Source organism: Sparus aurata, chromosome 24, assembly GCF_900880675.1.
Source record: "Sparus aurata chromosome 24, fSpaAur1.1, whole genome shotgun sequence".
Classification (NCBI taxonomy): domain Eukaryota; kingdom Metazoa; phylum Chordata; class Actinopteri; order Spariformes; family Sparidae; genus Sparus; species Sparus aurata.
Genome location: NC_044210.1, coordinates 18922892 through 18942489, shown reverse-complemented (window position 1 = coordinate 18942489; position 19598 = coordinate 18922892). Strand labels below are relative to the sequence as shown.

At 43.9% G+C, this 19598-nt stretch overlaps 1 protein-coding gene across 6 annotated transcripts; it reads right to left on the bottom strand.

Moving 5' to 3' along the window:
* Window positions 1–401: 401 nt before the first annotated feature.
* LOC115577011 (protein Shroom2-like) lies at window positions 402–19071 on the bottom strand. 6 transcript variants are annotated; one of them, XM_030409759.1, is made up of 11 exons: window positions 18934–19071; window positions 17876–18135; window positions 17056–17204; window positions 9638–9760; window positions 7254–9540; window positions 6688–6740; window positions 4451–5047; window positions 3031–3519; window positions 2346–2520; window positions 1994–2266; window positions 402–1870 (listed from the first exon to the last, which is right to left on the bottom strand). In XM_030409759.1, exons 2-11 carry the CDS (start codon window positions 18092–18094, stop codon window positions 1598–1600), a joined length of 4638 nt encoding a protein of 1545 aa, XP_030265619.1. In that variant the 5' UTR covers window positions 18095–18135; window positions 18934–19071; the 3' UTR covers window positions 402–1597. The 6 variants fall into 6 exon arrangements, with proteins under 6 accessions (XP_030265619.1, XP_030265620.1, XP_030265621.1 ...); XM_030409760.1 differs by having other exon boundaries at window positions 17876–18155; window positions 18934–19026; XM_030409761.1 differs by lacking the exons at window positions 17056–17204; window positions 17876–18135; window positions 18934–19071 and adding exons at window positions 9900–10313; window positions 15901–16538.
* Window positions 19072–19598: the final 527 nt, after the last annotated feature.

Genomic DNA, 19598 nt, shown 5'->3' with positions numbered 1-19598 from the left:
GCAGGTTGATGTTGTTTTATGCTGTTTTTATACCTCAGCACTTGTTTTTGATTATTCCATCAGCACAAAGTTTGTGTGAATAAGGAAATAAAGAGCTATGATGAGGTTTTGCTCCTGTTACTCGGCATTTGTTTTCCATGTGTCTGAATATTTCCTCAGAAAAACATGTTAGATTTCAGTGACAGTGTGAGACTATATGATGTGGACCCGTTGTTCTTTAGTCTTCTTTATTTTATTAGAAACAGAATGAAATGGGTCTAAAAAGTAAAGTTTCTGGTGCTTTCTGAGGGATAACTGGTGGAATTACTTGATAAATCTTGATATAAATAATCTGTTTCCATAACATGACATAAAACTGACCTTTGTCGTCGGATAACTAATAGAAAACAAGACTCGATCTCTCAGCTTTACCATTTTATTGCTCTGAAAGTTGTTGACAGGGTGCACTGCATACATGAAGCGAGTGTGGGCCGAACTCGCTGCCCAGCGGGACGCCCACGCCACTCCATGAAGTTAACAGTGGCGGGAGGCTACAGTAGGCACGTCTTCAAATAAATATATATGCAGAGAGTCCTCTGATTGGACCAAACCAGAGAGTAAAGTGCTAACCTTCTCCAGCTGTGCCTCAGTCCTTCACATCAGTCAGGAGTCCCGACGTCACGAGACCGTCCTGCAGCTTTTACAGGAACTTGAGCACCAAGTGTGAGATTACCGGTGATAAAACTGTCTTCATGAGAATAAAGTTATCAGATTCACCTCTTCTTCTAGCAGAGTTTCACTCCAAAGTGAGATATAATGTGAAATAATAATAATAATAATAGTAATAATAATAACACTATATGAATAAAGTGATGGTTTGTTGTAAAAGCAGGAAATATAACAAGTTGATAACACTTTTAAAAATTAGATTATAGCATTCTGGAATCAAAACTCTTCATTTCATTAGAAAAAAATGTGTCATGAGTCAAAATAAATTACTGGGGAAACACTTCCCCTTTATACATATTGCTCTTTTCAAAAAGGCTACAATAAATTACTAGGAAATATCACTTTAAAACTTAAAACACACGTGAGGATGATTAAGTACAAAGCGCTCAGCGGGAGAGCGACAGAGTTCATGATGCCGCTGAAACACAAATAAGAAAAAAAAAGAGACTGGAAACACTGAGATGTGTTTTACGTTACGGTCGAGAACATTATTTGGTTTAAATGTAAATTTTCAAACTGCAGTGATTCACTTGCGTCGAGGTACAAATAAATAAGCTGTACATCATCTACGATTGAGTCGTGTTGAGTCTTACACATTAGTAAATCATAAATATCTTGACTCTCTGAATGTTGATGAACGTAAAAAGAAATAAAAGGGAGGAAGTTGTTGATTTGACAGTTTGGGCCTCAGAGTCACCGTCGTCTTTACTCATGTGTCCGTCCGACCGACTCATCGAAGGCTGCAGATGAACCGTCAGAAAAATATACGTCCCATTTCTTTTCCTCAATACTTTACCTTGATGGAAACATCATGAACACAATGTAACAATACATGAATATGATAATGCGACATGGAGCGTCCTCAGGTGTTGAGATCCTCCTGCGGTCATCAGAGCAGCGGCCTCTGGTCCAGCGGCAGACTGTCCACCAGACACTTCAGCTGCTCCTCGCCCAGCTTGATCTTGTCCTCCAGTTTACGCTGCTCGATGATGAGGGCCGACTTCATCTTCACAAAGTGGCGGTAGTCGTCCAGGCTCTCCGCGTCCAGGTGGGCCTCCATGATGCCGGAAACCAGCCGCTCGCGACGGTCCAGGTTCTCCTTCAGCTCCTTGGCATCCTCGTGCTGTCGCATAAGCAGCTTCCGCTTCTCTGTCAGGGTTCGCTGAGGAAAGAAATGAGTAATTACTCTTTATCTAAAGACATTTTTCTAAAGATTACAGTCAGTTTCTCCCTTATCCTCCTCTGTAGATCAAAGACTTCCCTCCTGTTGTAATCAGACCGTTACCTTCTCCTCTGGTGGAGCTTCCTCCTCCAGGCTGTTGAGGGCGTTCTCCACCCGGGCGAGCCGCCCCGACAGCGACAGCAGCAGGCTCACCACCTTGTCCAGGTCGCCCACGAACATGCGGAACTTGTCGAGCTGGTTGGGCTGACAGAGGCGCTGCACGGTGGCCTCCACCTCGCGGCCCAGAGCCTCGTTGTCTTCCACGTCCTCCTGCAGGCTGTGTCGCGCCTCCCGCAGCACCTCCAGCTTCCCGGCCAGGCTGGAGATCAGCTCTTGCTACAAACAAACAAACACAAACAGAGAGTTAAAACATGAAATAAAACTCTCTGTCTTTCTCTCAGAGGGTGAGTTTTACCTTTTTACTGGCGAGGTCAACATCCAGCTCGTCCTCAGAGTCCTGCTCCTCCAGCTGCTCCTGCATGTCCTTCATCTTGATGAGGAGCTCGGCTTTGGGAGCTGATGTGTTGTAGTAGGAGGAGCTGGGGACCAGAGAGGCTGCTGCTGATAGCGAGACATCGTCCTCATCCCGCCTGAGACACAAACAGAGGAAACACACAAATCATTATGAGAACAGAGACATTTCTGGCAGGAAATTAAAGATTTAGAAACAGGGGGAGGTATTCTGGTATTTTAAAATAAATCTGCGTCTGCAGCTGGCAGACTTTAAAACTTTAAAGCAGGTTGATGTTATTTTTGTTTTGAATGGAGGACTTGATGTAATGAGACATTTGTCCACCAGAGGGCAGGCTGTTTATCATTATTTTGGTTTGTCATACAAGCGAAAAGTAAGAACAGCTCCATCAGTGAGTGATCCTGGAGGCATCACCTGCTTTAACAGGTGTGACCTTTAATGGGAAACATTCATTTAGTGTTGTTACCCTTCTGACATTAGATTCTTATGATGCAGCATTTCTGATCCTAAATAAAGATGTTTTTCTTCCTTAATTCTAAAACTGTAGCTCATTATTAACATCATGTAATCAGTGGATGAGTCTGAGGATGAAGGGCCATTCACACACAGAACAATAACTCTAACTGACCTGTCCATGCTCCTGGGGGACGAGGTGGGCAGCCTGGAGCCGGAGGAGGTCCTCCTGCGCTGCAGGGCTCCCTCCAGGATCTGCTCCTCTGAGGGGAAGAGTCCCTCCATCAGGTCCATGGTGGTCATCCTGCCGCTCTGGTCCAAGATGTCCACCAGGGACTTGTCTTTCCCCATGATGTCTCGGGCCAGCTCCTCTCTCTTGGCGTCCTCCTCTGAGTGCCGAGCGCCCGCTGAGTTCGGCTCCTGGGCCGAGGGGTCCTGATCGGCCTGCCGGGTATAGACGCTGAACAGAGACGAGGCCGGGCGCTCGGCGACACTCAGAGAGCAGGGAGGCGGCTCGAAGACGAAGCAGCTCTCTGCGCTCTGAGGCAGGTAGGCCCGGCCCTCTCGCTCCGAGCTGCTCTCAGTGTGGACGATCCTCACGGGGACTTTCCTCACCGGACTGTTTGGATCCATCTCTGCTGCGAGCTTCACATCACTCTCTGACCTGGACACGAGACAGAGACAGATCTCAGTGTCAAAGACTGAAAACAATCATCTGATAACTTTGATTCTGAAGCACTAAATCTATTAAAGTCTCTTTAATTTAACGATGGCAAAACTGTCTACAGAAATGTTGTATATTTTCCAAACTAAACAGTGAAAGGAGAGAAGCAGCTGTAGGAGGAGTTAAGTGACGACTTCCTGATGATCAATACAATCAATGTTTTACTACTGTTTTCTACAATTAACTTCATTCATCTCTGTCCCATGTTGATTATTTGAAAGACCCCAACAAAGTTAAAATCGTGAGTTAAAGTCTGTAAAGAAGAGCTGCAGAGAATCACAACTGATTTTTTAAAGTGTGTTTCCACGTCTAACAGAAAAGAATGTCGGCCACTCTTTTCTTCAGGCGTTCTCAGGTGAAGATGAGGCGACACAGTCTCACATTTTCCACGTTTAACTTCGACTCTTCTGTCTATAAACAGAAATCGTACATCGAACACTTGTCCTTCATCTGGTCAGTTAGAAAATAAACACGCTCCTCAGATTAAAGTCTGGACGGCAGTGAGTGGAAACACTTTTTAAAGCTTCAGAGTCAAACATTTCTAATTAAAGGACGGATGGTACAGTAGTTCTGCAGTGGAAAGCAAAGGTCACAGCAGCTGTGTGGCTTTAACTAAATTACAGCCTGCAGTTCGATTTGTCTCCGGCTGCAGATAGACACGATCAGATTCTCCTCTCTGTCAGAGCCACAATAAACTACTTCTTGACTTAAATCCTTCATCAGTTTATGTGCCATCTGATGACAACCACAGCTCGCCGTACAATCACTAATCATCTTTCTTTTCTTCTTCGACTTGTTTACCTAAAGCCTCTCTGACTGCAGCTTTACGTAACGAGGGGCGCTGAGGAGACCTGGAGGATAAGCTGCTTACCTGAGCGGTGACTCATCCTGCACGAACACGGCCGGCGGCTTGTCGGTCAGTCTCAGAGGTGCAAACTGTGGCGAGGGAGACCGAGCTCGGTCTTCAGGAAGAGGTAAAGTCCGGGACAAAGACAGGGATGAAGAGGAAGGTGGCTGCTCCTTCTCCTCTATGTCTTCTACACCTACTCCTCCTCTGCTGAGGTGAGGGGAGCTGGCCGGAGTCGGGGCGGTGCTGGCGGAGGAGTTCTGGACAGCCGCGTGGTGCTGGGTGTCAGAGCTGGAGCTGGACAGAGGCTGGAGTGCTGCCTGGTCTGCCTGGGCGCCGGGGAGGAATTCCTGGGAGGAGGATGTGGTTTCTGGGCCTAAATGGGGCCTGGGCGGCGGCAGGAGGCCCTTGGTTTGTGGAGGCTGGGACGAGTGCTGGGAAGAAGGGCTGGGGCTGAGGCTGCGAGGGCCCGAGGACTGCGTGGTGTGGGAGGCACTGGCTGAGTCTGGTTTGATCCTGTGGTCACTGAAGGCTTGGACCGGGCCCTCGTTTCTGGGGACCGACGGGGCCGAGTGAGGGCTGTGGTCGGGCTGGTAACGCTGCCTGGGCTCAGTTTGTCCTCTAGAGGTCAAAATAAAGACAAACCTCATCAGCAGCAGTCGTGAAAACACAAACAGAAATGTTTACGACTTTAAACGCTCACGTCTTAAATCATTTGAGTTCATAAATCATTAAAAATTTGATCGATTTGAGTCATTTTGAAACTTTTAACCCTGAAACCTCTGTCGTCTGTCTGCCTCTTTACTTTAAATATTCTGTACATATATTTGTCTCATCCTTGTTTCATGTCCTTTATGTAGCTTTATTTTCACTTACATTTGGTTTGTCTGCTCTCTTGTTTTAACCACAGGTAAAAAAAAAAAAAAAAGAAAAACATTTTCATTCTGCAATCCTCTGGTTAAATTCAGTTATTCATTTTTGAAAATGAAGATCATGTTTCAGTTCAGAAGAAGTCGTCTGACTGGTTCATTTGAACCACATTAGTAGAGACTTTGTTTGGTAATAGAGTTTCCCGAGTTAACAGTTCAGGAAACCTGAACCACAAGCGTGAAATCCAAACACAGAGGTGGGATTACATGTGAGCAGAGACAGGAATCTTATTTCTGTCTCAACAAATGTTTTTATCACACAAATAATAACATTTTTGACACTTATTGTGATTATTATAATTGTTTCCACGATAGAACTCTGACAAACTGGATTTGAAAGTGTCTGTTTTTTAATCCAAACTTGTAACAGAAATTAGCTGCTCTCCAACTGAAGCTGCTTTCAATTACACTTTAGATTACTGTAGACAAAATAGAATAAATACATAAATAATCTTTATATTAACTGGGTAAACATTAATCAGTCATGGACTGGCATGCTGACAAAAATGAGCAAAACTTATGGTTTCATTCAGTTGTTTTTAAGGGTTATTTCAATAATTTAATCCCTTAATTTTAATACTCAAATTAAGGTGAAATGTCCACAACATTAGTGTAACTTTGCGGGCCTTTTAATACAAAGCAAAACTGCACAAATCTCCTCAGACTTCTGTGGTTTTAAATTAGATATTGTTCAAACTCCACCCACTGCAATGAAGTAACACAAGAAACACTTCAGCTCAGGTATCTTAGTCTGAGTTTTGTTGACAGGTTTTCTTTTATGTCCCACCTCTAAAGCAGCATGTCAACATGTGGATAGTCATTTTGTGTGCTCAACAGCTAAGTGTTCATTTTCACCAGCAGCTTTAGGATGAAGTGATACACTCCCCGCCTGCTGTAAATCACCTGTAAATGCGCAGACACTTTTGTAAATCTGGGTGTAGCTCGCAACAGGAGTCCAGGAGATACTGTGTGCGACAACATGAGCTCCAACAACCCCAGATAAGGTAGGGAGGAGATCTAGTGTGACGGAAAATGATATTTTCCTTTCAGCTCAGGAAACCTGAAAATGGGAAGCTGAGACGTGTTCTCTCTCACAACGCTGATACATTCCACATTTACATGAAGCATTTCTTTTTGGCGGATGTTTGAGAGCATTCGACAGGTCAGACTGACACAGCGATCGTCTGTGTGACCTTTATATGACTCGGAAAACACTGTGCCAGACTGCCGCTTGTCAGGTCGTTGGATACTTGTTAGATTGATTATTTTTTCATCTCTATCGTCTTCTGTTGTATCTATGTGTCAAACAAACAATGAAAACCTCAGCCTCACCTGCTGTGACTGCTCTGCTGGCTGTGAGCGTCTCTCCATGTTGAAGGAATATTCTACAAAAGACAGTTAAAGTGTCAATCTCTTTAACATTTTTTATTCATTGCATGGCATCAAACATAAGTGAGCATCATGTGGGATTAATTCAAAAAACAGCATTCACTATCCCCCCTTTTGACCAGAGCCCAAAGTTGGTTCAACCTGCAAATATTTTAAGAACCACATCGACTCTTTTCAGGTGTTGCTCCTGGCTTTGCATACCTACTTTGGCAACAGTACTGGTCCTCGGACCACTGTTTGGCATCCATAGTAAAAACATTTCCTTTATTCTCCTGTGAATATATCAGAATGAGCTTTAAAAAGTGACAGTCATAAGCAGAGGTAGTTGGTTCTTGGTCATGATAAACCTGCCCCAGGCCCCTTGCATAAGTGGCTCTTTGTCCAGCAAAATGTTAAGGTGCTATTCTGGAACCAGTTTTCCTTTAAGAGAGCCAGCACCTGAACAACCCTGTTCAAAAAGAGGTATAAAGATCAGTCATTTATATATCTACATATTCTGGGCTTCTCACCTGTGTGTAGAAGTCTGCAGAAGGAGAAGATCGGGATCTCTCGTGGATGCACACAGCCTTCTCTTCTGCATCTGCATCCAAGATGTTCTCTGCTGAGTGATACCTCCCTTGCGTCTTGGCCTCGGATGACTTCTTCTGTTTGCTCCATGTGGCCTGGTACTCAGCAAAGGTCCCGAGCCTCTGCTGCTCTAGTAAGACCTGCTTACGTCCAGGGCTGAGTTGGTTGGGGTCTGCGGATGGATGTGCCTCCTCAGTCCTCTCTTTGGGTTTTTCTGTCTCAACAAGGTCTGCGTTTAAGTTTGTACCCTGAGTGGATTTCAGCACAGGCCTGGGAAATGTTGGTTTGGCCTCAAAGAACTTCCTCCTCTCTCCGAAAGACCCTGTTTGAGGTTCTCCCTCCACTCCCAATTTGTCTATCTTGTCAGGCTCTGAGAAGGAGTGCGTCCTCTTGGCAAGGGGGAAACGCTTACGTCCTCTAATGCGTCCATTGGAGGTTTTAACTGCCGGCACCTCCAGAGGCTCAAGGTCTCGTCTTTGGAAGGAGGTAGCCTGGAGGACCCTGGCTTGCGCTTCTTTCAGGTGGTCCTTGTAGGTGCTGGAGAAGGAGACACCAGAAGATGTAGAAGTCTTTGTGGATCTCCACTCTTCTCCTTCCTCATCCTCTGCATCACATGTCAGGGTTGCAGCACTGCGGCTCTTTTGCAGCTGGGCTCGCTTCTGCTGGATCTCATTGCGGAGGGTGGTGGCATAACGGTCGCTGCGCCGATTTGTTTTTCCACTGCTGGCAGCCACATCACTGGCATCCTGGGTGGGCATGGCTGCTGGCTGCCTCTCAGCCAGAATCTTACTCTCCTGGGCAAGGGAGTGGAGAAGTGGGGTTTTCAGAGGGGATATTCTGTGATCCTCTTGAGGCACCCATGGGTCTTGGTTCCTTGAAATACTGACCTTGTGATCATTACTTTGATGTATTGGGAAGTGTCTTTTCATGTCATTAGAGTGTCCTTCACCTCTCTTTGCAGCATCCTCTGGGCTGCGACTTCGATCAGAAAGTTCAGGGGTTGGGCGGTCATAATGTAGACCATTCCCAGGATGGGCATGACCATTACGCTCCTTGTTTTCACTGTAAGGCATGTGGAACTGAGGAATGGAGTACTTTGACTGAATGTTTCCTTTCAATGAACTTGGGAAGCCTGGTTCATTGCTGTTTACCCAGTGTAGTTTATCGGCTTCCCCCCTCCTTCCCTCTGCCTTGCCCAGCCTGGCTTGAAGCTCAGCAGTCTGAACCGAATGCTTGCTCGCCAGGCCGTAGTATCTGTTGTGACCCCCGTTCTCCAAGTTTGCAGCAGAACTTGCAATGGATGCTGTGGAGTGCCGAACTTGTCTTCGGCTGAAGGCATTTGTGGGAAGATCCTGTAGGCTGCGGTAGTAGCTTCCTACGCTCTGAATCTTGGTGGGAGGAGCTGGCCTGGTCTGGAGGTAGAGGGGGCTTTCGTCACTGTATTGCCTCTGATGGGCATGTTTTTGGCTGTAATGAGACTGTCTGACATCAATACTGGACAGGGAAAAGAGTTTGTTTGGGTGCAGCTGGTTGTGGTTGTGGTCAGCTGCCATGTTGGGATGGAGGAAGTCTTTGGTGCGCAGGGGGTTGAAGCTGTGTCTGACCTCTGGTGGTTTCTCCTGGTGAGATCTGAGGTCATTCTTTTTATTTTCTGTCAGTTTTTCACTTGACCTGCCTTTGCCCTTCACTTGCCCACCTCCAGAGTACGGGAATACCTTTGTGGCAGCAAAACTGTCACTTCGCTGTGGAGGAGGTGGGGGAGGAGGAGACTGGGACTTCTTCTTCTCTGGAACCTGCCACACTGGGCCAATGCTGGGTCTCCCCACAATGGAAACCCGGGATGCTGGCTGCTCTTCCGACCGTGACCCCTCCCAGCCTCCATTCCCCAGCGTCGGCTGCAGGTACCTGGGCCTCTCAGCCTGCTGAGGCCCTTCACTCTGAAGGCCCTTGAAGAAAATGTTTTCAGCACTGGTTCCCTTCCTTCCAAACGAGCTGGAGTCATGAACAGGAGGGCTGGAGCTACCAGAAAAACAGCTCAACCCGGCATCTCTTTTGCCTCCTGTTCCACAGTGCGGCTCAGCAGTGCTGATGTATTTATTCGGGGAAAGACGACCTGTTGGGAAAGGATGAGAGGGACGCTCCACTCTCTCCATGTTGTTCGCTGAGCTGAACTGGCTGGTTAGCTGATGCTGGGCGTCCTGGTCCCTTTGAGTGGATGACTCTTTGGGCCTGGTGGTTGGAAAAAAAAATGAATGCTTGAATTTGATGAATTGTTGTTTTGCTAAGTCATGACGCCACCTTTGTTTCTCTATGCTAGAAGGCTCACCTTGCTTCATGTTTTGGCTGCCAGACTGGTGCTGGGGTGGCCTCTCTCTTGGCGGGCTCGGACTCCTCTTCTGTCAGCTTGGAGGGTTGCCAGGAATGGGGCCGCAAGCCTGGATCATTCTTCCTGCAACAAAGCATTTTAGACAATCACAACACGGAAGTCATATAATATCATCCATACCTTGGTAACAACTCTAGAAAGATGAAGTGATTACTATATATTACTGTCTTATCCACTTTGCTCACACCAAACATGCACATACCCTTGTCTGAAGCGATTTTTCCTGGACAGCATGTTGACAAAGAGAAGAATTATGTGTTCAATAGATCATACACCCCTTTAAAAATATTATTACGTCATGGTTCTTAATCATAACAAAATCAAATATCACATGAGGCAGCTGAACTTAGAGACAACAATAAACTAACAAGGATCTACTGACGAATATTTGGTTTGGATGACTAGCACCAACACAAAATGCTACAACGAACAGTAAATCACAAACTCGATGACCAAACATCACTTAAGTTCACCAACAACTACCAGCAAAAACAACGCAGCTGGCTGATGGTACCTCATGGAGCTTCGTAAAATCTTTGTGAGAAAGCTCCTCGCCACGTGCACCTCGGTTTCTGACGGCATCGTGCCTGACGATACAACATCAACCATTTTAGCCCTGATGGGCGGTGAGTGATGGAAGGAGAAGAAGGAAAAGGAGGAGGAGAGGACGAGACAGAATTACACATTGTCAAATAAAACATTTTGTCTTTCTGCCACAGCAAAAGGAAACAAGAGAGTCTGAAGGTTCATGCAAGTTAAAAGTTCAGAATGCACATGTTTGGATCTTTTTTGGCTACCTGATATTTTTTCCAGCTCATTTCTGCCAGTTGCTAACAGCCGATTCTGATATGATAGTCTTGACTGTGTCTCAACCCTTCAAAGTATTCATCTGCTCTGTCGTCAAGTTGAAGTGTCCACATTTGGGACCAAATCGTGGAGCAGATCTTCCCTCAGATTGATGTCTGTATCATTAGGCAGGTATTTAGTTAGGGAAACTTAACATACTTCACATAACGGCTGCTGACCCCTCTCTTATTGTGGCAAGCCCTCACAAGAGACTGTCTGTCACAGCCACACAGCCCCGAAGGAGCTTTTAGAAAAATTAGACACATGTGAGATGGATCTACAAGTTGCCCCTCAAACCACGAAATCCTTCCACCTTTAATCTTCTAAAAAGCCAATATTTCAGGTAGAGTGTTTCCAAGTTCAAAACTCAGACTGGAGTGAAATCTCTCAGCCTCGTGAGACCCGATCGAAGCTTTAACCCTGCCAGGTCGAGATTGAGACGCTGCATTCTTTCAGCTCTGGAATGCAGGGAGGTCGTACCCTCGCCTCATGTGGTTCATCTATGTTATCCATCACCCAGGAGCCTGAGAGTGTGACGCCTTCCTCCCGACTGTCTCACAATCCTTCACCTGGCTCTGATTTCTGTACTGTCATGTATAATACCTCAGGAGTCAGTTAAGATATTTAATCCCGATCTGTTGTTCTTCATTCTCATTTCTCCAATTACAAGAAACAAAAAACACAAAAAGTCAAAAGGAAAGCATGAAACAAGAGAGGAAGACGGAAGGAAAGAAGGAAAACACAGCAAGTGTGTTACTGATTAAAGAGTTACTCCACCAATTTTACACATTAAAAAGTGTGTTTACATGTCTTGGAGAGTACTTCTAAGTCTGATTCATCAGTACCTCCAATGATGTCACTCAGCTGAGTTGCATTGTGGGTAATGTAGGTGCCAACTTTTGGAAAAGAAGTACGTATGGAATAAAGACACTTAACACTCGGCCACTAACACGCGTCCTCTGGAGCCACAACAAACTTTAAACTCACTTGTATTTTGAGTGTGAATCATTTCTCAAACAAAATAAACAAAAGTTAATGAAAGAGGACAAATCTTCTGTAGATATGGTGACAATATCATTATCATGAATTCTTGAGGCCATGATAACTGTGTCGAAATTATACTTTAAATAATTATTCCAGAATATTGGCTTCATGTAATCTTTATTATCCACATATTGGCAATTGTGTGCTTGCCAGGTGTACAGATTTCAAATATTTGCATGCTCAGCTAACCTGCAGTGTGTCAATTAAAATGTATAAAAATGACCAAACCTTTGTTATATAGTTTTAGATTTTTTCGTATTTCCCCCAAATGTTTCAAACAATGTTCAAACCAGAGAAATCGTTAATCCAACGGCAACCCAGGCAAGAAGGGAAATATTAAAAAGCCTTTATTGTCGAGGCTAAATTATAATAAAATAATGATAGTATAATATTTTCATGATCTAACCACCACTATAAAGGCTTTTCTCTCAATTTCTCAATCATAGGAAACAGTCAACCAAAACACAACATCTGCACAGCCGTTCCTCTTATATACAGTCCAAACAAAACAAAAATGTAGAGGAACAGCAGATTTCTGGATGTGGCAAATCAAGTGAACGTCATCTTAAAACTGCTCAGTGTGACGCACAAAGTGAGAGTTGTGTTGCCTCCAAACAAACTCAGACACAATGGAAATGCAAATGTGTCTCTTTGTGAAGCGCTGAGGGTCTATTGTCAGGGGATACAGCTGGCCTGTCACAGATATTCCACTGGGGAGGAGACTCCGTCTCCATCTCCCAGGATATACGAGCCACGCTGAGGTGAATTCACTCTGATGACCCAGTTGGCTACAAGTACACCTCCATAAAAGACACTGAGACAAAGAGACTTTCTAAAGGAAATACTAAAAAGGTCAAGTGATGAGCAAAAACTACAAAACGTTCATCCTGTCAAGTCATTTCAGTCTGGAACTAAAACCCCTGATTCTTATAATAAACAGGTTGACGGTGATTTGATAAGTAGTTAAAACCGACTTGTATTGAAGTGAAAAGGAGCAACAACATGATAAAGAACTCACCCACAGCTCTAATAGTTTGTAGTTTTGCTGCTCCTGTTGAAAAAGGACACTTCCACTTCACTTCTGCACAGCTCACTCCCTTTAAAACTCTCCAGGTCAGAAAACACAACACTTTGACACCACAGACGAGCGCTCTGAGGAATCTGGCTTCTCCTCCTCCTCCTCCTCCTCCTCCTGGTATGAACACAAACACTCCACCTTGTGCTGCGGAGGAGATTTCCTCGGGGATTATGAGGGGGGATTTGAGACGAGGGGGAGGAGGAGTCCTCGTTGTAGTCTAGTGTTTGCACTGCAAGTGGCCGAGCCAGCGGGGCTGCTGGGAAAATCGAGTTTCTCTTTTATTTAATCTAATTTATTAAGCAGATATTTATTGTGAAGTTGCACCTGATGGTCACAACTTCTTGATATAAATGGTTTGAACAGTGGAATAACTATTAACTGAAGTTTAATCAACTCCATATTTACTATTTATTAATGATGGTTGTTATGAAGTGTTAATGTGGTCAGTTTACAGTAGTCAAAACTTACAGACTACAATCCAGAAAAAAACAGATTTTAAGGTTTAAATTAATCTAAAGTGGCAGATGTGGAACCTTTTGTGCTTTGGTTTCAGCCTGATATCTGTTACTTGTGTTGGCGGTACGTTCAGTTCTACCTCAGTGTCCTCGTCAGGAAACAAAACACAGACAGGAATGCTCGGCTGTGTTTTGAGAGATACCAGGAGGAGGAGGAGGAAGAAGAGGAGGAGGAGGAGGAGGAGGAGGAGGAGGAGGAGGAGAGGAGGAGGAGGAGGAGGAGGAAGAGGAGATACGGAGAGACGACTCCTCCACGTCTCAGAGGTTAAAATACAAATCCTGTGTGTTTGAAGTCAGTGTCGGGTCATCAGGCCTGCTGAGGAGTCGAGGTGTTATTTTACATCTTATAAAATCCCCGACAACAATACTGAAATTCGGTACTCGGAAACTTCTTGACTGACGTCTTCTGCACAAACTAACAGGTGTAATAATGACGAGAGGAACAAAAAAAAATCTTAAAAAGGTAAGAGATCTGTTTGTTGAGAGTGACGTACACATTTCTGAAATAGTTGGAACCCCTGTGGTTAAAAACCAGACACTGCCTGTGTTTTACTTCATATCGTTTATTTATGATGAACTAATGAGCTGATTGATCACTGACAGTCAGACCTGTGACTCCACCTGTTTTATATCAGGGATTCATCTTCTTGTGGTTTTATATCATCTGTTCATCCATCATCCATCTGTTGGTGTCTTGCAAAGGAATCACAAACTCTTACGCACTGTATTACATATTACAGCCAACAAGGCAGCCAGAACTCGAGTCCCACAGCTGGATGTCTTTAAAGAGACCTGGAGACATCTCTTTCCATTTTACTGGCATCAAAACCTATTTTTAAAAAGGTCATTAAGGGACAGTTATTTAAAAGGAATCCTGGAGACATTTCCACACATTTTTCTGGAGTAAAAACTGGGTGTTTTTTTAGGGACATCTGCAGACATTTCTATCTGTTTTTGTGTTTTTTTTACGGAGACCTGGACACATTTTTCATTCATTTTTGTGACGTCAAAAACATTTCAGACCAATTTGTGGCATTAAAAATTGGGATTATTTAACGAGACCTGCAGACATTTCCACCAGTTGTTCTGGAGTCAAAACCGGATGTTTTTTAAGGACTTCTGGGAACTTTCACAACCAGTTTTGTGCCATAAAAACAAGTTTTATAAGGAGATATTTGAACATTTCCATTCACTTTTTTACGAACATTTCTAGACATTTTCAGCTGTTTTTGTGGCGACCAAAATTATCTTACCAAAACAGATATTTCAAGACAAACAAGAAGTCTTCTAACTCTAACCAGTTGTTTTTGTGCCTAAACCTAACCAGGGCATAAACATAGAGTTGTGTTGAGAGAGAAATACTAAATTCAACCTAAAGAAGTTGTAACTTATCTGTGGTTTTGCAAACATACAAACGTACTCAGCTAACATTTATTCTGGAGATTGAGTCAGGATGTTTACAACCATGATGCTTTGCTCTCATTACATCACCACACTTTCCTTTCCCGGCCGTCGTCTTTCACTCATCACTCTCTGCAGCAGCAGCAGCACAATAGAAAGTGCCAGCATCATCACAGCTGGGCTTATCGGTGTGTCACCGCCCGCACCGGCCACAAAAAATAAAAAGAGGGGGGAGAATGAAATGTACCAGAGGACAAAGTCCAAACTGACACAAACAAACCTGAAGACGAGCCTCAGCTGGAACATCTGGCTCTGTTCTGCACCGATATCAGATCGTAACGCTCGACTCTTTATTATCAATCTGTTCAATTCAACAACAGTCTCATTAATCTGCTTATTTGAGAAAAGAACAGATTCCTGCCACAACTTTCACAATCCCAAGTTGACATATGTCAGCTGCTGTCTTTGTCTCAAAACAGATAACAGGAACTTTACACCAAATACATGTGAACTCGAGAGAACCTTAACAAACCCTAAAGAACCCAGACAAGAACAGTAACCTTCATGTTTCAGCACTCAGAGTATTTCAGCCCTGAAAGAAACACTTCGAACTCTAAAGAACCTTGACAGAATTCAAAAACACTAAAGGAACAATCTTCACAGAACCGTGATATACTGTTTCACTAAAGAACCCTAAAAACTGTTCTTTAAACGATTTAAAGAACCTGATGTTTGAACCTTGAAGGAACCCAAAAGTCTTTTTAACAAGAACACGATAAACTGCCAGAAGCCTGAGATAATTCTACTTTATTAAAACTTTAGATCATTTAAGATCCTAAATGATTGAAACAGTTCCCCTTACTTGTTCTGATCAGTTCTGTATAATAGAACCGCAGATGGTGGATGACAACACCACCGACACGTTAACAAACATTTAATCTAATTGCTTCACAATAATCTTACTGTTAAGAAATATATTAGTCTTGAAATACAAATCAGAAGTCTTATCTGCATGTTTTCTAGCCTGTGAATGAAACAGTTCCTCTGTGTTTGACATGCTGTTGATATCTCCTGTAAACTGCTGCTGGTTGATCAGAAACACTTGTTGCTCGTGGACAAAGATGTAGTTTACCTGCTCTAACGTCATCCCTCCTTCTCCCGCCTCCACATGAATCATCTCTCAGGTTTTCTCTCTCTCACCTTCATGTGTCGCCGCCGTTATCTCACACTCACTCACTCACTCACCGCCTCCTGATCTAATCCTGCTCGTCAGGAAACCAAACGATTGAATCAGAGGAGATGAAATGAAAGAAAAGTACCTCAGAGTGTCTTTGTCTTCTAAAATCCCAACATGTCCAGAGAGAGAGAGGAGAGGAACCGCAGACAGGAGCGCCCACTCTGTGCCACTAAAGCCCCTGAAAACAATGGGCTCTGCTGATATGGCCTATCCCACTAAGCAGTGTCAACTCACCTAGGCAACATGGACTGTACCACTCCTCCTGCAGGGAGGGGAGGACGCCCGGCCTGAAGCAGCTCTGAGGACGATCTCAGATCTCTCAGAGAGAGTTTCTACATTTCCCTCCTCTATCTGAGCCTGGAGTTCCCCCTGATCGGACTCAGAGCGAGAGCTTCCTCAGCAGAAACAGGTCGTTAAAACACTCCGACCGTCCCGTCCACCTTTTCCCTCCCGTTGATTCGACCCACTCTACAAAGCTGAGCCCACGCCTGTGGCTTTGCAGCTAGTAATTGGATTCAGGCTTTAAGACTCTGTTGCCATTTGCCAGTGAGCATATAATTCTGACAGGACGGGACATCGGCAGCACAAGGAGCAGAAAGGCTTTAAACAGATTATTGTTGTAGAGACGCTGCAAATAAACCAATCAACTCTCTGCCCAGTGAAAAGTTTGACTAATGAATAAACATTTGTTGATTATTGTGTCTTTACTTGGCCTCTTAAACTCCTAAATTTCCAGCCCAATTGTCAGAATAAATGTCGGTAAAGTTCAAACAAAATGTTTATGTTGAATTTTCTATTTCTCTCTCAACACAGTGCTGTGATTATACTCTGGTGAGGTTTAGGCAGGAAACACTCTTGTTAGGGTTAGAAAAACATCATGGTGTGGCTTAAAATACCTGTTTTTGTCGCCACGATAACAAATAAAGATGTTTCGACTTCCAGTGAGAATAATGCCAGTTTCGGTTGCCACAAAAACAGCTGGAAAAATCCTTTATTCTCCCTCAAATACACCTGGCTTTGAAATGTCCCCAGGTGTGTCTCTGGTTCTGTTGAGTTGATTTTGATCCTCTGTTTTTAAACTGTCCAGCAGTGATAACCACTGCAGCCTACATTACCCACAATGCACCAGATTACATGCACGCTTCCTCTGGAGCCACAAAAGACTTTATACTTCTTCTTAAAACTGGCGAACTGATCCTCTCAGGTGTCTGAACTCAGGTGTCTGCTGCTGCTGTACCTGTGGACAACCAGGGACAACGTCCTGCAAGAGCTCTTCACCAGACTGATGGCCTCCTGACGGGAGCCGCCGAGGGCCACGGCGTTAACGCTCACCAACTCATCACCAACCTGGAGACGCACTGCTGCCGCCACGCTGCCCTCCTCCACCTGGACACACACACACACAGACACACACACGGACATCACAACCAAATCACATTCAAGTGTAGAAGAAGAAGAAGATGTTGCCTCTCTATTCATTCAAACAAAGACTCTCTGGCGCCATCCTCTGGACACAGCCTACACCTGTTGCTCCACCAGTTGAAAACCCTTCTTCATCCATTCAGAAGTTGAGTTTTAGGTCGTGTTACGGGACGAGCTGGAGTTACTGAACACCTTCATCATGTTGTTACAGTTGATGATAAATGTTACAGTTGTTGATAAATGTTTCAGAGAATCGAGGCACAACAACACTACAGTTATTTTCTCCACCATACTTCAGGGTGGATGTTTCTCCGAGGACAGTTTCACCCCCGTCACCTCCATCTGCAGCAACCTGAGCGCTCTGATTAAAATTTAAATCCTGCAGCTCCTGTAACCTGAGGTTCCCTCTGCTGCTGCCTGCTGTGTGTCACGTTACAGACACAACTCACTGTGTGATCTATAAAATCCTCAGCTGGTTGAGAGGTTATTGGTCCTATTCATTCAGATTTTATAAGCGTTTATCATCCACAACAATCACACCAGAGTTTAAACTGAAGGGCTAAGAGCTCAAAACTTTCCCTCCAAAGAAGAAGAAGAAGAAGAAGAAGAAGAAGAAGAAGAAGAAACAACGTTACCTTTGTGATGACCAGAGGCTCTCGGTGCTCCATCCCCCCCCTCAGGGTGAAGCCCCAGGGTGCTTTGCCTCGCAGCATCACCTCCACCAGCTCTTCACCCTCCTCATCCTCCACCTGTCTGCTCTGCCGCCCGCCGTCTCTCCACACGTCCACCTCCCTCCACCACCTCATCCTCCCTGCTGACACTCTCAGGTCGTCTCTGTAGTCCACAGCCTCCATCAGAGCCCCCGTTCAGCCGGCGCCGCCAACATCAGATCCCCCTGAGACAGAGTTCATTGTCCTGTTTAAGAGGGATTCTTAATCATAAATTAATCATACAGCAGGAGGTCTTCATGCCTTGAAAATGTAAAGTTAGAGAGCTGAAATTATTAGTTTGATCATTGTCTAAAGCTGCAGTCTGGAGTTTTGAGAATAAAGTGGACACCAGAATATCTGAATGATGCAGCTCCCAGGTCAGTCCTTCTTCCTCTCTGCTGCTTTCTAAGCCCCTCCCACAGAGGAGGAGCCTGCCATGCACCAGCAGGCTTGTAACCACGGCAACAGAGGACTGGAGATAACCAAGATGGCGCATTCAAAATAACAACAACATAGTTGATCTATTTCTTATCAATACAACTAAATTAAAATGATGAGTGCCTCCTGCCGACTCACAGTAGATATCCAGAGTAACAGACAATATTCCTCCCATCGCAGCAGACGGAGTTACCAGCTAATCATTCAGCTAATCATTACCAACGCAACATTTTTTCTCTCAAGCATGAGTAACGTCATTTCACTAAACCAATTCAACCCCTTCAGATCGTCCTGAATACAAACTAACCTTACTATAACTGCCCGGTGGTCACTTGAAAGACACTTTTGCTAACCAGTAGCCATGAAGACAAAGCTAAACACCGGAGTTAGCATACAAGCTAACAAGCTAGATTTAGCAACAAGCTACGTAGCTCGACTACAACATCGTGCGGTGATATGAGCTATTGTGAGTATTACTGTAACCGCTGCCATCTTAGCCTCGTGGTTAAAACGTAGAATGAAACATATCAAGTAGGGGTCCTTACCTGTCCAGCAGAGAAGCTGGGCTTGAGCTTGAACCTATCTGACCAGGTAAGAACAGGCACTGCACCTGCCTGAGGGAGGGGGGCTGACAGCAGAATGCACGAGAATGATTAACATTCTTCTCAGACACTCTCCTTGGCTGTGATTGGTTGTGATGATCCAGGAGTGGTGGATTCTTGCAAATCAAATTAGGAGAACTGGGTGGAGCCTCAGACAGTTAAATTTAGATTTAACATTTAATATATTTAAGATTTATATTAATATCTATATTTAAGATTTAGATTTAGATTTAAATTTAACATTTGTATTTCGATTTAACATTTGAATTTACATTTACATTTAGATTCAACATAAAGATTTAAATGTAATCTCTATATTTACATTAAACATTCAGATTTAGATTTAAATGTAATATTTAGATTTTGATTTAGATGAACATTTACATTGAATATTTAACATTTATATTTATATTTAACATTTATATTTATATTTAACATTTATATTTAATTTTAACATTTAGATTTATATCCATCATTTAGATTTACATTTTTGATTTAACATTTACATTATATTTTTACAAGAGAAGTAAATATTGCAACGGTCACAAATATTATTGTAAATCTGGTCAAAAGTTATTTATTTCACGTATGTTTTTTGTAACATTTGT